General features: G+C 40.9%; 1 protein-coding gene across 1 annotated transcript in view; it reads right to left on the bottom strand.

Annotated features, from left to right (window-relative positions):
* Positions 1 to 335: 335 nt before the first annotated feature.
* The window catches only part of reep5 (receptor accessory protein 5), a 34820-nt gene continuing 16610 nt past the window's right edge, over positions 336 to 18545 (bottom strand). The window contains exons 3-5 of the mRNA XM_043710717.2: positions 8641 to 8779; positions 2090 to 2258; positions 336 to 685 (exon numbers count right to left, since the gene is read on the bottom strand). Of these exons, the coding sequence (XP_043566652.1) occupies positions 636 to 685; positions 2090 to 2258; positions 8641 to 8779 (358 nt within the window). The 3' untranslated portion in view covers positions 336 to 635. The remainder of the gene's footprint in view (positions 686 to 2089; positions 2259 to 8640; positions 8780 to 18545) is intronic.

Raw genomic sequence — 18545 nt, 5'->3', positions numbered from 1 at the left:
CTTTAAGCTAACCCCATGTACTTTTGACATAATTTGTATCCCCGCTGGCAGTCTTGGCCTGGCCTTGAAGAAAACAATTATATTGAATAAAGGAACGGTTTAAACCACAGTTAAACCTCTCTCTCGTAGCAAGTGATACAGCTCTACTTCGGATATTAAAAAAGTTATGAATACAGCACAAAATAAAGGCATGCAACTGTTTGGTTTCTGTGGAAAGCTAGTTATTTTTTGTAAGCCTGCAGCAAAGAACACAATTGTTTTAGCAAAAACTGCATTTTCTCAAAGGTATCAGTTTTCAAGTTTACTTAACATTTGGTTCAAAAGTGACAAGAGAGTCAACTTTAAAAGTTTATTGAACATTTAAATCAGACAATAAAAGGACAAGACAAACCAGAAAAATGCCACTCTCAGAACTGCATCTGCATCATTAGCAATAGTCCATGAAATATTTGCAACAAGCAATTAAACACTGATTGTAATATTACATTTGAGTACCATACATTTTTCCACTTTGATTTTGATAAAATTGAGCAAATAGGTTATATAAAGAAATACATTTAAAGTGTGCATTGAAAAAAATTTCCAAAGGCAATATCTTAACACACTCGATTCCAGGGAGTTTTATCGGCCATTGTTTAAGTACTCTTCTTCTCTTCAAAGATCAAGTTTGCTGTTGCTTTTTTGGCTAGAAGAACACAAACAAACAAAGATGGTACCTTCAAATTGTTAATTTCAAACCAGCAAAACACAAATGCTCATTCTGGCATAGATCAATTGTCCAGTGCCTACCAACTAAACCAGCTTACTCAATTTCAACAACAAAGAATTATTTGCATCTTACGAGGTATTGGATTCTATGCTGGGGTACTCGGAACATATAATTTCTTCCCAAGTAGAAGACCAAACAGTAAATGTTGAGAAGCTGTTTTAGTAGTGCAGCATTTCCCTCATGTTCAATCTGATCTTCACCCATTTTCCAGAATTATGATAATCAGGATCTGATTAACAGCATTAAATAGCATTAATATGCATTCATCTTTTGAAATTGATGTTCATGCAGCCATACAAAACAGTACTTTGGAATTCCAGTGCAGGGGCCTGGAATAACACCTATAACCTTGTTCGCACTATCCAGTATTTCACCAAATCTCAAGCTCTGCCTCAGTGGGAGTTATCAAAGCACATTCAACAGGAAATTAAGCTGTTAACTTGAGATGACAGCATTGCAACTCCAAACCAGAGTGCAGCAAAACAAGAAACCCAGCTGACATTTCTAGATGCAATAGGCTAGAAGTGGGAAAGACAACTTGTTTCATAATGGCCTAGATGATGTGTTAGTGATATTAGCCAGGTGACTAGGAAAAGTCCCCTGTTCTGCAAAAATAGCACTTGACCCATCAATTCTTCTGACACAATAGACAAAGTCTTGGTTTAGTGTTTCATCCAAAAAAAAAAATTGTTATTCCCTGGCTAAGAAGCTTGTATTGATGTTAACCCGTCCTCCATTACAAAAGCAGAGTCTTTTTCCTCTTTGCTGTACTGGTATAGTAGGTAAAGTACTGATTACATCCACTTCCATTGGAGGGGCATTAAGCATCCACATTAAGCATCACTAACCAGGAACTCTCCAACTCATATGCCATAGACATATCAGAAGGATGTGTGGATTGATAATCAACATATTTGACTACATTTACAAATATAGTTTCCATGGCTATCAAGTCATGGAAGTGATGCCTCCAGGCTCAAAGGCAACGAACGATACTATCACAGGGCCACAAAGACTTCCACTAATAAAAACAGTAACTGATTTGTAATGTTTGCTGATGCTAATTTTGTCCCAAACGTATTAATGTTGCTTTTTTTAAAAAAAACAGCCCACTCAGATGAGAGCGGATATTGATGAGTGATTCTTTTTCTCCTTGATTAAGTATGGCTGAGTTAGGGTATTCATTCTGCAAGAGCTCCAAACACAAAATATCATCACTGAGAAAACATTTGAAGATTTTGTAGTTTAAAAGACCTATTCAACAGGAGCAGACATGCAAGGAATATATTGCAGCTGTAAATGATACATTATTAATCTTACCATTTTCTTTAATAGTATCTGCAGCTTCTGAGGCCCGATCACCAATATTCTTCACAACCTCATCCAATTTAGCCTCATGTTTCAGAAAGAAAGGGCGAATGAAACGCTTGTAGATCACTTGAGAGCCATTATTTGCAATGGGAACCATACACCAAACCAGGAATGCACACTAGATATGATCAAAGAGATGTATTAAAATAAATGATTGAGATCCTATATTTGTCCACAATGCTACGGTGCATTCTAGTATAACGTGGCAATAGTGTTCCTCTGCAACCTCGCACTATGGAAAACTGCTACAGAAAATCATGCTGTAGAAGATCGCTACAGAAAATGACTATACCCATTCAGTAGAAAGTTCACATTATCCAAACAGCATCCACAATTTGTCAATTGCATTATAGCCTAATCATGTTGATAAAACATATGTTATACCAGAATGACCTATATTCCTATTAAATTTGTTTGCCTACCAGTTGTCATTCCAAATATCACCACTTGGAGCATTTTGATTGTTAATGACTTATTTTGATTTAAGTCAACATGTTATGAATATTTGTTGCAAAATCCTTCTGCTGTCTCAAACGATTATCCTAAATCATCTTGTGATTTCACTTTGAGTTATCCAAAATAATACTCTACATCTGCTCTAAAGCAGGAAGCAACATTGCAGTTAGCTTGAGAAATATTGTGTCTGGCTATCAGATTTGCCCATCTGCAATCAAGGGTCACCAGAGCCGAAACCGTAACTGATTCCTTTTCAAAGGCGGTCAGACCTGCTAAGTTTTTCCGGTAACTTCTATTTTAGTTTGATTTTAGACCATCCGCAGTTCTTTTGGTTTTTAACCTCCCAAAGCTCTTGATTTATCAAATACCCTGTAATCTGCCCCGACCCTATAAGTCATTCTTTACCAGCCATCATCCCTATCTCTCAATCTTCAAGCAGCATGGTCTAAATACTCCTGAAGAAGTGTTTCTTATTTAGAGCCAATTCTTTAAAATCAAATGAGCTTCCTGTTCTTCAAAACAGGCCACTATGGAGACAATACTCTATGGAGAGGAAGGAAGCCTAGACTATTTATTTATTCAATGCCAGGATGTGGGCATTGCTCACAACAGCAGTATTTATTGGCCACCCCCAAATACTCTCAAGAGGTTTCAGACCAACCTTCTAAAAATGGTGGAATCTACATTCCCACAGCGCTATTAGCAAGACAGCATTTTGACATAGCTGAAAATGTGTTGCTGGAAAAGCGCAGCAGGTCAGGCAGCATCCAGGGAACAGGAGAATCGACGTTTCGGGCATAAGCCCTCAGCATTTTGACAGAGCATTCTTGAAGGAAGTCAGAATGCTGTGCCACTTGAAGCAAAAACATACAAGTAGAAATGTTTCCAGGAGCTAGAAGTTGTGGTTTGGAAAATATTATCAAAGGCAGCAATTCATTGCAGTGCACGATGTAAATGGTATATATTATTTCCACTGCATGCTGACAGTAGAGGTAGCAATTGTTTGAAGGAATGAGAATCAAACAGACTTTGTCCTGAATGGCATTGAACTTTGAACTTTGATGGAGCTGTACGCATTCAGGCAAGTGCAGTGTATTCTAGAACACTCCTAAACCAGTGGCTTCTAGTCAGGGTGGACAGTATCTTCAACCTCTCACCCTCAACACGCAGCGCTCAACTCCCTCTGCTCCAACCCCAACCTCACTATCAAACAAGCAGAAAAGGAGGGGAGGGGGGGCCTGCAGTGGTAGTCTGGTACATTGACCTCTACACCGCTGAAGCCAAGTGCCAACTTGAAGACACCTCCTCCTACCACCCCCGTGACCACGACCTCACCTCCCAGACCATAAACAACTTCATCACCTCAGGAGATCTCCCACCCAAAGCTTCCAACCTCAGTTCAGGAACCCCTGACTGACCAATTCTACCTCCTACCCAAAATCCACAAACCGCACTATCCTGGCTGACCTGTCATCTCAGCCTGCTCCTACCCCACCAAATTCATCTCCACTTAGCTCGATACTGTCCTACCCACCTGGTCCTGGAACTCCCCACATTTATCCGAGACACCACCCATGCCCTCCACCTCCGAGACCTCAGTTTCCCTAGGCCCCAACGCCTCATCTTCACCATGGACATCCCGTCCCTATACGCTCCATCCGCCATGACTAGGGCCTCTAACCCTCCCCCGACGTCCCCACCAGTACCCTTTCACTGACACTAATCTGTTTGGCTGAACTGGTCCTCACCCTCAATTTCTCCTTTGAATCCGCCCACTTCCTCCAGACGAAAGGGGTAGCAATTGGCACCCACATGGGCCACAGCCATGCCTGTCTCTCTGTCAGCTATGTGGAACAGTCTACCTTCTGCAGTTACACTGGCACCACTCCCCACCTTTTCCTCCGCTACATTGGACTACATTGGTGCCATCTCGTGCTCCCATGAGGAGATTGAACAGTTCAGCAACTTCACCAACACATTCCACCCCGAACTTGACTTTACCTGGACCTCTCCAAAAATGGTGACCGACTCAACACTGACATTTTCTGCAAACCCACAGACCCCTCCCACTCCACCTCCTGCAAAAATGCTATCCCTTATTCGCAATTGCTCCACTGTATCTGCTTGCAGGAGAACCAGTTCCACCACAGAACACAACAGATGTCCTTCTTTAAAGGCCACAATTTCCCCTCCCTTGTGGTTGATGATGCCCTCCAGTGCATCTCATCCACTTCCCACACCTCAGCTCTCGAACCCCACCGCTCCAACCGCAACAAGAACAGAACCCCTCAGGTCCTCACCTCCCGCCCCACCAATCTCCATATACATTGCATCATCCTCTGCCATTTCCACCACCACCAAACGAACCCCACCACCAGGGATATATTTCTCTCCCTACTCCTATCTGCTTTCTGTAAAGACCATTCCCTTCGCAACTACCTCGTCAGGTCCATGCCCCCCCACCCCAACAACCCACCCTCCCCTCCTGGAACCTTCCTCTGGCACCATAGGAATTGAAAAACCTGCATCCACACCACCCCCCGCCTCTGTCCTGTCCCATCTGTCCATCTTCCTTCCCATCTATCTACACAACTCTCCCCTTCAACCTATCACCTTTACCCTCCTCCTCCATCCACCTATTGCACTCTCAGCTACCTTCCCGCCACAACCCCACCTCTCTGCCATTTATCTCTCCAACCCTGAGGCTCCCAGCCTCATTCCTGAAGAAGGGCTTTTGCTCAAAACGTTGATAATCCTGCTCCTCGGATGCTACCTGACCCGCTACGCTTTTCCAGCACCATACTCTTGACTCTAATTTCAGCATGCATTACTCACTTCCGCCTGAATAGTATCTTGCACAGGACCTGTTTGCCTTTGGCCTGTCCATATGGGGAGAGTACAAAGAACTATCAATATGTTTTGGATTGGATAAATTAGAGTCAGAGATGTACAGCACAGAATCAGACCCTTCGGTCCAACCCGTCCATGCCGACCAGATATCCCAACCCAATCTAGTCCCAACTGCCAGCACCCGACTCATATCCCTCCAAACCCTTCCTATTCACATACCCATCCAGATGCCTTTTAAATGTTGCAATTGTACCAGCCTCCACCACTTCCTCTGGCAGCCCATTCCATACACGTACCACCCTCTGCGTGAAAAGGTTGCCCATTAGATCGCTTTGATATCTTTCCCCTCTCACCCTAAACCTATGCCCTCCTGTTCTGGACTCCCCCACGCCAGGGAAAAGACTTGGTTTATTTATCCGATCACAACTCATGAATTTATAAACCTCTACAAAGGTCACCCCTCAACCTCCGACACTCCAGGGAAAACAGCCCTCGCCTATTCAACCTCACCTTATAGCTCAAATACTCCAACCTTAGCAAAATCCTTGCGAATCTTTTCTGAATCCTTTCAAGTTTCATAACATCCTTCTGATAGGAAGGAGACTAGAATTGCACGCAATATTCCAACAGTGGCCTAACCAATGTCCTGTACAGCCGCAACATGACCTCCCAACTCCTGCACTCAATATTCTGACCAATAAAGGAAAGCATTCCAAACACCCTCGTCACTATCCTATCTAACTCTGACTCTACTTTCAAAGGAGCTATGAACCTGCACTCCAAGATCTATTTGATCAGCAACACTCCCCAGGATCTTACCATTAAGGTGTAAAAGTTCCTGCTGAGATTTGCTTTCCCAAAATGCAGCACCTCACATTTATCTAAACTGAACACCATCTGCCACTTCCCAGCCCATTGGCCCATCTGATCAAGATCCCATCGTAATCTGAAGTAACCTTCTTCGCTGTCCACTACACCTCCAATTTTCATGTCATTTGCAAACTTATTAACTGTACCTCTTATACTCGCATCCAAATCATTTAAGTAAGTGACAAAAAAATAGAGGACCCAGCACTGATCCTTGTGGCACCCCACTGGTCACAGGCCTCCAGTCTGAAAAACAATCCTCCACCATCACCCTCTGTCTTCTGCCTTTGAGCCAGTTCTGTATCCAAATGGCTCGTTCTCCCTTTATTCCATGAGATCTAACCTTGCTCACCAGTCTCCCACAGGGAACCTTGTCGAATGCTTATTGAAGTCCATATTAGATCTCATCCACTGCTCTGCCCTCATCAATCCTCTTACTTTTTCAAAAACCTCAATCTAGTTTGAGAGACATTTATTTCCCATGCACAAATCCATGTTGACTATCCTAGTCAGTCCTTGCCTTTCCAAATACATGTACATCCTGTCCCTCAGGATTCCCTCCAACAACTTGCCCACTACTGACGTCAGGCTCACTGGTCTATAGTTCTCTGGCTTGTCCTTACCTCCCTTCTTAAACAGTGGCACCACGTTAGCCAACCTCCAGGTCTTCCAGCACCTCACCTGTGACTATCGATGATACAAATATCTCAGCAAAGGGCCTAGCAATCATTTTCCTAGCTTCCCACAGTTCTCAGGTACACCTGATCAGGTCCTGGGGATTTATCAAGCCGTTTCAAGCCATCAAGCACTTCCTCCTCTGTAATATGGGGATTTTTAAAGGTGTCACCATCTATTTCTCTACATTCTATATCTTTCATCTCCTTTTCCACAGTAAACGCAGATGCAAATATTTGTTTAGTATCTTCCCCCATCTTCTGCAGCTCCATACAAAGGCCGCCTTGCTGATCTTTGAGGGGCTGAAAATGTGTTGCTTGAAAAGCGCATGTAAGGCAGCATCCAAGGAACAGGAGAATCGACGTTTCGGGCATAAGCCCTTCTTCAGGCTTATGCCCGAAACGTCGATTCTCCTGTTCCTTGGATGCTGCCTGACCTGCTGCGCTTTTCCAGCAACACATTTTCAGCTCTGATCTCCAGCATCTGCCGTCCTCACTTTCTCCTCTGATCTTTGAGGGGCCCTATTCTCTCCCCAGTTACCCTTTTGTTCTTAAATGTATTTGTAAAAACCCCTTTGGATTCTCCTTAACCCTATTTGCCAAAAGCTATCTCATGTCCCCTTTTTGTCCTCCTGATTTCCCTCTTAAGTATACTCCTACTGCCTTTATACGCTAAGGGTTCATTTTATCTACCCTGTCTATAGCTGACATATGCTTCCTTCTTTTTCTTAACCAAACCCTCAATTTCTTTAGTCATCTAGCATTCCCTATACCTCCCAGCCTTTCTTTTCATCCTAACAGAAATATCCTGTCTCTGGTCTCTCGTTATCGCATTTAGATTAGATTAGACTTCGGCCCAACCAGTCCATACCGACCCTCCGAAGAGTAACCCACCCAGACCCATTTCCCTCTGACTAATGCACCTAACACTATAGGCAATTTAGAATGGCCAATTCACCTGACCTACACATCTTTGGATTGTGGGAGGAAACCGAAGCATCTGGGGATTTCTGAAGGCTTCCCATTTTCCAGCCGTACCTTTATCGGTGAACATCTGCACCTCCCCCCCACCCCGGTCAGCTTTTGAAAGTTCTTGCCTAATACCATCAAAATTGCCTTCCTCCAGTTTAGAACTTCAACTTTTAGATCCTGTCTATCCTTTTCTATTAGTTCTAAATTAGTCACTAATTTAGAACTAATAGAATTATGGTCACTGGCCCCAAAGTGCTCCCCCACTGACACCTCAGTCACCTACCCTGCCTTATTTCCCAAGAGTAGGTCAAGTTTTGCACCCTCAAGTAGGTACATTCACGTACTTAACATATTCCTCTCCATCCAAAACCTTAACACTATGGCAGTCCCAGTCTATGTTTGGAAAGTTAAAATTCCCTATCACGACCACCCTATTATTCCTACAGATAACTGAAATCTCTTTACTATCAACTAGTCTTCATCATTCAAATACTTTATGATCTTCCAAGTATGCTCTGAAGCTTTCATTGTCAGTTTCATTCCATTCCCTCAATACCAAAATGAACTGTTAGTCTTAATAATGGCCTGAATATTTAGGCCATCAGCATTAGCAGTTAATGACAAGAATAATCATTAATGTACTTTACAATGCAAATTGATTATAAAATAATTTCTACTTACCTTGAATATGTAATAAAAAGGAAACCAGGAAAAGAAGATGTCAGAAAAGAATTCACCTACACTGAAGAGACCATATACTACCCAGTACATCAGCCATATTGTATCGTCGTCTTTACCTGGGCTTTCGATAGCCTTGATTCTGTACGGAAGAAAAGTAAACTTACCAAATATTTCAACAGCACAAAGTAAGCTCATTTTAAATCTATCTTTAACAAATAAAACTTGCAGAAAGTCTAGGTACATTGTATCACTTTCTAATATGGGCAATCCAAGTGACATGTAAAGCCAAAGAAATTCACTGTGTGCTTAACTAGATTCCTGGTGAAACAAATTTGTAAAACTCCCACCAGGAAGGTATACATTGAGTACATAGTGTTTTTCAAAGTATTTTTATTTATTGATGATACTTACCCTTGCTGGATTATAGTGCTGCAACAGCTAACTTTAAATATTTTATCCATACAGCTTTTATATCTATACTGAGCTTCAAATGAACAGTTGGCCACAGAAGGCAGAGTTGACATCATTACCATTGTCACTTCATTCTGGTCCCATCACTTGCATTCTAGGAGTAAGGATTGGTAGCTCAACTTATTTTTCTCTATCTTAGTGCCACCAGACCAAGGTTAAGAACTACTGCAGATAAGATCAACTCAAATCAGCACAAAGGTTGAATTTTCCACGCAAGTGAAGCAGTGATCTTCTAGTTCACTATGCCACATGCAGTCTTTAGCTCCACTTGCTGTAAATGCTAGATTTAGCAAACAAAGGAAAATGTTAGGTACAATTAGTAATACATCTGATTGTGTTAGCTTCGAGCAATACAATGGGGTGACTGGCACAAATGTACTGAATAATGTTTATCCATTGAACAACAGTAGTTATAAATATGGTTTTGTGAGCTGTCCCTGAAATGATTCATGTACTTAAACCTCAGGCCTCTTTTCAAGTAAAATTTAAATGAATTTGTAACTCAATTAACAGTGGAGCGTTTGACAAAGGCGATAAATTCCTATTATGAATGCTCGCCATGTGACTGGAGTACATTTCTATTTTTGGCTGTGATACCATACACAAACAACATGGTAGATTAATTTTACCAATAAATTTAACAGATATCCTTTTCATATTTCAAGCAGATTGAGGGCAATTTTACGTAGTACCTTCAGTTTACTGTGACAATCATCTTGTTGTCTAATTAGAACCACTCCGGTAAAGGAGGCTATTTTCCCAATATGGCCGCCAGAAGTTCTATTTTTACAGAGCGGCGAGGAGAGAGGGCAGAGAGAACAGAGGGCTGCCAGGAAGAGAGAGCACACAAACCATTTTTAAAGGAGCAACTGAGGAAGAGGTCACAGCAAGGAACAGAGGGCTGCTGGGTATATCTCTAACCAAAAAAAAAAGGATGCTCATGTGTAGCTAAAGTAAGGTGTTTCAATTGATATTTCTTGTGTATCGTGTGATTAATTAAAACTTTACTGTTAGTTGATTAGTTGAATAAGACCACAGAGAAGTACTAGGAATCATTTGACTCAAATTTGTATAAATTAATTAACTAAGCAGAGATGGCTGGGCAGGTGATGTGCTGTAGCTGTACGATGTGGGAGCTGGCTGATCCCATTGTGAATGGCAGTGACCACATCTGCAGCAAGTGTTGGTTGCTGGAAGAACTCCGGATCAGAGTTGATGATCTGGAATCTGAGCTTCAAACACTGCAGCACATCTGGGAGGAGAAGAGTTACCTGGCCGTTTTGTTTCAGGAGGCAGTCACGCCTGGTAGATTCAAATTCAGTTAGTGATCAAGGACAACAGGGTGTGATTGTAAATGAGGCAGGTAGGGGGATTTGGAGTTCAGGGGTGGAGGAGCCTCAGCCCTTTACCTTGTCCAACAGGTATGAGATTCTTGCTCCCTGTATGGATGAGGAAAAGGGCTGTGGGGTGGATGAGCTAGCTGACCATGACACCATGGTACAGAAGGCCACTCAAGAGGGGGAGCAAAAAGACAAGTAGTTGTTATCAGGGATTCTGTGATTAGGGGGAACAGATAGTATCCTTTGTGAGCCATATCTGGAGTCCCACATGGTGTGTTGCCTGCCCAGTACCACAGTACAAGACATCTCAGACTGGTTTGAAAAGATATTGGAGCAGGAGGGAGAAGATCCAGTTGTTGTGGTCCACGTTGGGACTAACAACATAGGCAAAGCTAGGAAAGGAGGACCTGTTTGGGAAGTAGCAAGCACTAGGAAGGAAATTGAAGAATAGGTCCTCGAGGGTCATAATGTCCAGATTACTGCCTTAGCCACATGCTAATTGGCATAGGGATAAGTAAATTAGGGAAGCAAACGCGTGGCTAAGAGATTGGTGTGGGAAAGAGGGATTCCATTTCATGGACATTGGCATCAGTTTTGGAACCGGGGTGGGGAGGGGGAAATCTGTACTGATGGGATGGGATGGTCTCCACCTGAACCGATATGGAACCAATGTTCTGGCGAAAGAAAATAAATAGGGTGGCCATTAGGACTCGGGGAGGCGAAGGGAAAACGACGGAGTATGGAGTCAGCAGATAAACAGCAGGTTAGCATGTGTTCATGGTTTTGGTTTAAATTCAAGGCAGATTAGGAATGAAGCAAAAAAAAGGATAACTTAGGACATATTACTAGAGATGTTGGAAATCACGAGTATATGAAAATTAGCATTAAAACACTCTACCTGAATGCTCATAGTATTCGTAACAAATTAGATGAATTAGTAACACAAAATCATCGTGAATAATTATGATGTGGTAGTCATCACAGAGATGTGGTTGCAGGGGGTTCAGGATTGGCAGTTAAACATCCAAGGATTTACAAATTATTGAAAAGACAAGGAGGTGGACAGAGGGGGTGGGGTTGTCTTGTTAGTTAAGAATGAAATTAAATCTATGGCACTGAATGACACAGGGTCAGATGATGTGGACTCTGTGTGGGTGGAGTTGAGGAACCACAAAGGCAAAAAACCATAATGGGAGTTATGTACAGACCTCCCAACAGTGGTCAGGACCAGAACTGCAAGATGTACCGGGAAATAGATAGGGCAGGTCAGAAAGGCAAGGTCATGATGATTATGGGGGACTTCAATATGCAGGTGGACCGAGTGAATAATGTTGCTGGTGTATCCAAAGCAAGGGAATTCACGGAATGCTTACAGGTTGGCTTTTTGGAACAGACTGTGATGGAGCCCACAAGGGAGCAGGCTATTCCGGACTTAGTGCTATGTAATGAGCCAGACTTTATAAAACATCTTAAAGTAAGGGAACACTTAGGAGGCAGCGATCATAATATGGTAGAGTTCAGTCTGTAATTTGAAAGACAGAAGGCAAAAATCGGATGTAATGGTGCGACAGTTAAATAAAGGTAATTCCAGAGGCATGAGAGAGGAATTGACGAAAATCAACTGGAAGCAAAGCCTCACGGGGAAGCCAGTACAGTAACAATAGCAGGGGTTTCTGGGTGTAATTTAGGACACAATAGAGGTTCATCACAAAGAAAAGAAAGGTTATCTTGGTTGGGCGGGGGGATAGATTAGATAGCTATGGCTGACAAAGGAAATCAGGAAACGTTTCAAAGAAAAGGAGCCTATATATTGACCAAGAGCAGTGGGAAATCAGAAGATTGGGAAGACTACAAAAATAAACAAAGGATAACAAAGAGAGAAATAAGGAAGGAAAGGTTCAAATACGAAGGTCGGCTAGCCAGTAATATTAGAAATGATAGTAAAAGTTTCTTTCAATACATAAGAAACAAATGAGAGGCAAAAGTAGACATGGGGCCGCTCCAAATTTATGTTACAAGGCTAGTGGTGGGAGATCAGGAAATAGCTAAAGAATTTAATAAGCACTTTGCATCAGTCAGCAGTAATATCCCAACAATTAAGGAGAGTCGGGCAGACTTGAGTATGGTAGCCATTACAAAAAGACCATGTGCTAGAAAAGCTAAAGATCAAAAAAAATTGATAAATCTCCTGGCCCCAATGGGCTACATCCTAGAGTTCAGAGAGAGGTGGCTATGAAAATAGCGGAGGCATTGGTTGTGATCTTTCAAAAGTCACTGGAGTCAGGGAAAGTCCCAGATGGTTGGAAAATCACTGTTGTAACCCCCTTGTTCAAGAAAGGATCAAGACAAAATATGGAGAATTATAGGCCAATTAGCCTAACCTTAGTTGTTGGTAAAATTCCAGAATCCATTGTTAAGGATGAGATTTCTAAATTATTGGAAGTGCAGGGTCAGATTAGAACAAGTCAGCATGGATTTAGTAAGGGGAAGTCATGCCTGACAAACCTGTTAGAATTCTTTGAAGAGGTAACAAGTAGGTTAGATCAGGGAAACCCAGTGGATGTCATCTATCTAGACTCCCAAAAAGCCTTTGATAAGGTGCCTCACTGGAGGCTGCTGAGTAAGGTGAGGGCCCATGGTGTTCAAGGTGAGCTATTGGCATGGATTGAGGATTGGCTGTCTGACAGAAGGCAGAGAGTTGGGATAAAAGGCTCTTTTTCGGAACAGTAGCTGGTGACAAGTGGTGTCCCATAGGGTTCAATGTTGGGGGCTGCAGCTGTTCATTTTATATATTAATGTTCTGGATCAAGGAACTGGGGGCATTCTGGCGAAGCTTGCCAATGATATGAAGTTAAATGGACAGGCAGGTAGTACTGAGAAGGTGGAGAGGTTGCAGAAAGATTTAGCAAGTTTAGGAGAGTGGTCCATGAAATGGCTGATGAAATCCAACATGAGAAAATGTGAGGTCTTGCACTCTGGGGGAAAAAAAACACAGGCTTGGACTATTTTCTGAACAGTGAGAAAGTTCATAAAGCCAAAGTACAAAGGGACCTGGGAGTGCTAGTCTAGAATTCTCTGAAGGTTAACCTGCAGATTGAGTTTGTGATTAAGAAAGCGAACGTAATGTTTTCATTTATCTCAAGAGGGTTTGAATATAAAAGCAGCGATGTGCTTCCGAGACTTTATAAAGCTGTAGTTGGGCCCCATTTCAAACACTGTGTCCAATTTTGGGCCCCACACCACAGGAAAGATATACTGACACTGGAGCGTGTCCAGCAGAGATTCACATGTGTGATCCCTGGAATGGTAGGCCTAATATATGATGAACGGCTGAGGATCCTGGGATTGTATTCAATGGAGTTTAGAAGGTTGAGGGGAGATCTCAGAAACTTACAAGATAATGCATGGCTTAGAAAGGGTGGACACTGGGAAGTTGTTTCCATTAGGCGGGGAGACTAGGACCTGTGGGCATAGCCTTAGAATTAGAGGTGGTCCAATTTGGAATGGAAATAAGGAGACATTGCTTCAGACAGAGTGGTGGGCCTGTGGAATTCATTACCATGGAGCGCAGTGGAGGCCGGGACATGAAATGTCTTCAAGGCAGAGATTGATAAATTCTGGATCTCGCAAGGAATTAAGGGCTGGGGGAAGAGTGGGGTTAAGTGGAGTTGAAATGCCAATCAGCCATGATTAAATGGTGGAGTAGACTCGATGGGCCGAATGGCCTTTCCTCCACTCCTGTCTCTTATGGTCTTAAGTCCTTATAAAAACATCCTCACTGCCAATACTGAATATGTTAATATTCTTGAACATTTAATTTTTTGTTCATACTAAATTATGAATGCATGATGGATTTCAATAAATCATCAATTGCTAACATTTCCCTGAAGAGATGAAGGTTATTTTTCTGAAAGTGAAGCAAACCATCTAGCAGACTGGAGGGAACAGAGGTTTATTCTGCATTCAGTCCAGTTTGAGCACAGCATAAGAATGTTTAGTATTGAAACCATGTCTAAAATGAAACAGTGGTTCATCACCAAGCCAGTGTAGCTCATAGCACTTAACAGGGGCGAGCCCCAAGATCTAATGTTGCCTACATTCGCCTTGTTGAATAATGTTTAACCGTTGTCTAGCCGTGATGCCTTTATTCACTACTTTAAGATTTAGCAAGCCAGAACCTCGAGGTGAAATTGCCATAACAGCTTGGTTAGTGCTGGTTATCTCAAATAACAAGGGCTGAGACATCCTGCTGACCGTCTGCCAATTTTCAGTACAGGAAAAAGGCAGGCACGGCAGAAATTCTACAGCTTCTCTTGTTTTCAGGACCTAATTTTCCCTTGAGAAAAAAAACGTATTTACCATTAAATTTAAGCAGTCTAGAAATTTATTTCATCAATCACAGATTCACTTTGAAAACACATCTGTTACTAACAACTTTGTCATCTTGTCTCCTTTATAGACCATTCTCCACCCCAGCTGCAGGCAAGCACAGTAGCAGTTACAGAGCACACCACTACAGTGATGTATAATATATCTATGCAAGTGATTTTCAGGTTTGAAAAAATCAACCAGGGCCCAAAGGTGCATCTTTCAATGGGGTGGAAATTCCACTAGGTGATAATGTGCCCCAGATCCTCAAATCCCTTTGTAATAGTACCGTGGGGGTACATGTCCTTCATGGACTCCAGTGGTTTAAGGCAGCAATTCACCATCACCTTCTCAATGTGAGTTAGAGATAGGCAATAAAAACTACTATAGCATGCAATACCCACTTCTTGTCAAAGTTTGGAAGATGAAAAATTGGATTTAAAAGATTTTCCAATAATTTGAAGACAATTTAATTAAAACTCTATTCCTTCTGTAGCAGAAAAGTCTTTCGTGTTTTATTGCAACTGGAGTGTTTAAAAATTATCCACACTACTTTACTAGTACCTGCAATACCTATTATTCATATATTTGCTAGGAACATTAGTTTATGACTTTAGAAAACCAAAGAAAATTTTTCCTTACATGTTAACTCAGCCAGTGCTCTCTATACACAGTAAAGTGAATCACATTAAACACGATTCACAGAATTGCTAAAAAGTTTTGACTCAGGATATTGGTGCTAAAATTTGATTATTGCAGCAAATACTAAGTAGTCTTAAAATTTCATTCAGTGCAAATGCTTTCATGCATTTTTACTTTTAAAATGTAAAATTAAGTTGAACTATTCTGTTCAAGCCTTCTTCTAATTTATCTCACCGCAGAGGTGTTTGTGTGAAGATTTTATTTTTCAATAAAAATAGATATAAATGGCCATTTTGTACTGTAGAACTGGAAAACTGCTTTTAAAAAACAGTCAGAGCTTTGTCATGCACTAATATTATACTGTATTAGAGTGGTGATTGGTTGGAGGAGGTGTTGCTATGGAGAATTTACAAATTAGCTCATTGACAGTCAACTGCCAAGCTTTGCTTAAATTTCAACAGGCAAATTGGTCAAGGCATCGTACTGAGAAATTAACCAGAGAATGGCTGTCACCTCTTTAGTTCAATTGATTAAAAAGCAGGCTGTGTACATATTCTGTCTGTCTGCAGAGTACAGGGCCACATGTCTTAATATATGTGCCTTCAGTATGTGCAAGCATGTGACAATGACCCTGAAATGACAATCTTCAATTGGTTGTCAACATAATTCTGAAAGAACTGTACAGGATAAACACAATGTTCCCAATGACCAGGGATCCAGAACCAGGAGTCGCAGTTTGTGGACATGGGGTGTGCCATTTAGGACTGGGATGAGAAGAAATTTATTCACCCGGAGTGTGAAACCTGTGGAATTTATTGCCACTGCAAGTGGTCAAGACCAAAACATTTGAATGTTTTTTCAAGGAGTTAGAGAAAGTTCATAGAACTAAAGGAATCAAAAATTATGAGAAGGCAAGTGGGAACAAAATTGGAATATCAGCCACAATCATTCTGAGAGGCAGGGCAGGCACGAAGGGTTGAATGGCCTACTCATGCTTTGATTTTACACGTTTGTTAGATGTGAATCACAACTGGAAAACATTTGCTAAATTATTGTGACTGTGTTAAGAATTACACTAACAACCAATTTAAAATCATCAGTTGGGTTCTCATTTTGGCGTACATGTACATTCTTGAAGCTACATATATTAATGCACAGAGGTCTATTGCACAATAGGTGTCCATATCTTTAGTTAATATAGTCAACAGTCATTCTCTGGTTCATTTACATAAATGAAGCAATTAATAATCAGTCATCCAACTGGTGCATTCTCTAAGCAACAACAGCGTGCAATCAACACTCTTTTCTCATTCTGTATAAATACTGTTTCTCATTACATTAATATTCTTGAAAAAGTATCCTGATATATGCAAGATATAAAGCTTCAACATATAGTTTATTGAAAAAACATATGAATCATATAAATAGAAAAGATTTGCTCTAAGGACAAGATGCTTTGCTATAGAAATTAAATGTGTACTTGCAACCAAGTTAGTAGTTTTTAATATTTAGGAAAAAAGGAATCTTCAACTATTGCTGTACTTGATTACTAATTGGGAGTTTCCAACTTCTGAGGGACAAAACAAATAGAACCAAAACAGTGCACGCAATTATTAGAAAACAAGAGAGTTAACAGCAATAGTCCAGATTTCAATAGAATCCAATGCCAACATATTTGCTGATACACACCATTGGTAAACAGAATGTGGTTGCATTGTGCATGTTGGTACATCTAGTATTGTTCAATTACTACTGATTAAACCATTAATATTAAAAATTATTTTGACTTTTTCTACACTGCAGACTATCCTCAGGAGGTCCAACACCTAGACTTGGACATATAAATCTAGGCTGACAAATCTAGAGTTACTGTGTTTGGTTGAGATACTAACCCAAGACCCTTTTACCTTGCAGTTGAACACAAATGTTGCCATTGACACTTGGGGAGAATGCTCACTTTTCAGAGTGTCCTCATCAATATTCTTTCTCAACATTAATCAGTCCTTTCGTCTCATTTCTGTGTGGGGGTCTTGGTGTGCACAAATCTGGCTGCTATATTTGTCTAGAGAAATCAGACACTACCCGTCAAAGTATTTAACTGGCCATGAAGCACCTTGGGAAGTCCTGAGGACATCAAAAAAGTGTTATATATATGCACAAGTTTTTCTTTTTCTCATATCATGAACCTCTATCTATAACTGGTCACTGGGGATGATTCCTTCTGCTTCTCCCTACAGGAAAGGCAATGCTGCCAGTCCCTAGCATACAAAAATGAAACAAAGAAAAAGAAAGAGAAAAAGGAGGTTAGTACTAAAACTGAAAATTGGAAACTATCTCCAAAATGCTTTTGTATTTATTTTTCCCTATATTTCTTTAACATTACACAAACTAGTTTGATAAACATAAATGTAATTTAAGTTACAAAAGTAGCTATAATCAGTGTTGAATTGAAATGGTGTCCCCAGGCAGCCACAAGTAGATTTCACCAGCCTTCCTTGACAATTACAAATGAAAATTCGGAAAGCTAAAATTAGATTAAAAGCAGGATTGTTAAAGTGTAACATCAGAGGCCCATGTCTTTCTTAATTTGCTGGCAAACAAATTCACAAAAAAGTCCTGCTCATGTTTCCAAGTATGTGCTCAACAAGAAAATGACAAGAGGTGAGTCAAGCTGGTACTGTACCTTCAAAACACAAGTCTCAATTCCAAAGCTGACACAATGAACAAAATAACAGTAGTTGATGAAAAAAATTTCCAACTTTGTGACTTTAATACACGTCAGTAATTCTGTTCACATTGCCTACATTTTTTCACAGAACATTGATTTTTATATGATTTTCCAATGATACTCTGATGTAATACAACTGTAAATTCTCAAAATTATACATCCAGCATTAAACATAGACATACAACCATTAACACTATTAAGCGCCAACTAAATGCAAGACCTCTCACTAAAGTTAATAGCTATTCATTAAAATCCACTTCAAAAATATTGATGCTTAAGGAAAAAAGGTTTGACAAGCATGAGAGAGAGAAAGAAATAGAGGGTTATGATCACAGAATTAGATTGAGGAAGCTCAG

This window comes from Chiloscyllium plagiosum, unplaced genomic scaffold, assembly GCF_037043375.1.
Source record: "Chiloscyllium plagiosum isolate Xiang-an unplaced genomic scaffold, Cpla_swu_hap1 HiC_scaffold_2, whole genome shotgun sequence".
Lineage (NCBI taxonomy): Eukaryota > Metazoa > Chordata > Chondrichthyes > Orectolobiformes > Hemiscylliidae > Chiloscyllium > Chiloscyllium plagiosum.
The sequence above is the reverse complement of the archived record's forward strand: the minus strand, read 5'-3'. Positions and strand labels throughout refer to the sequence as shown.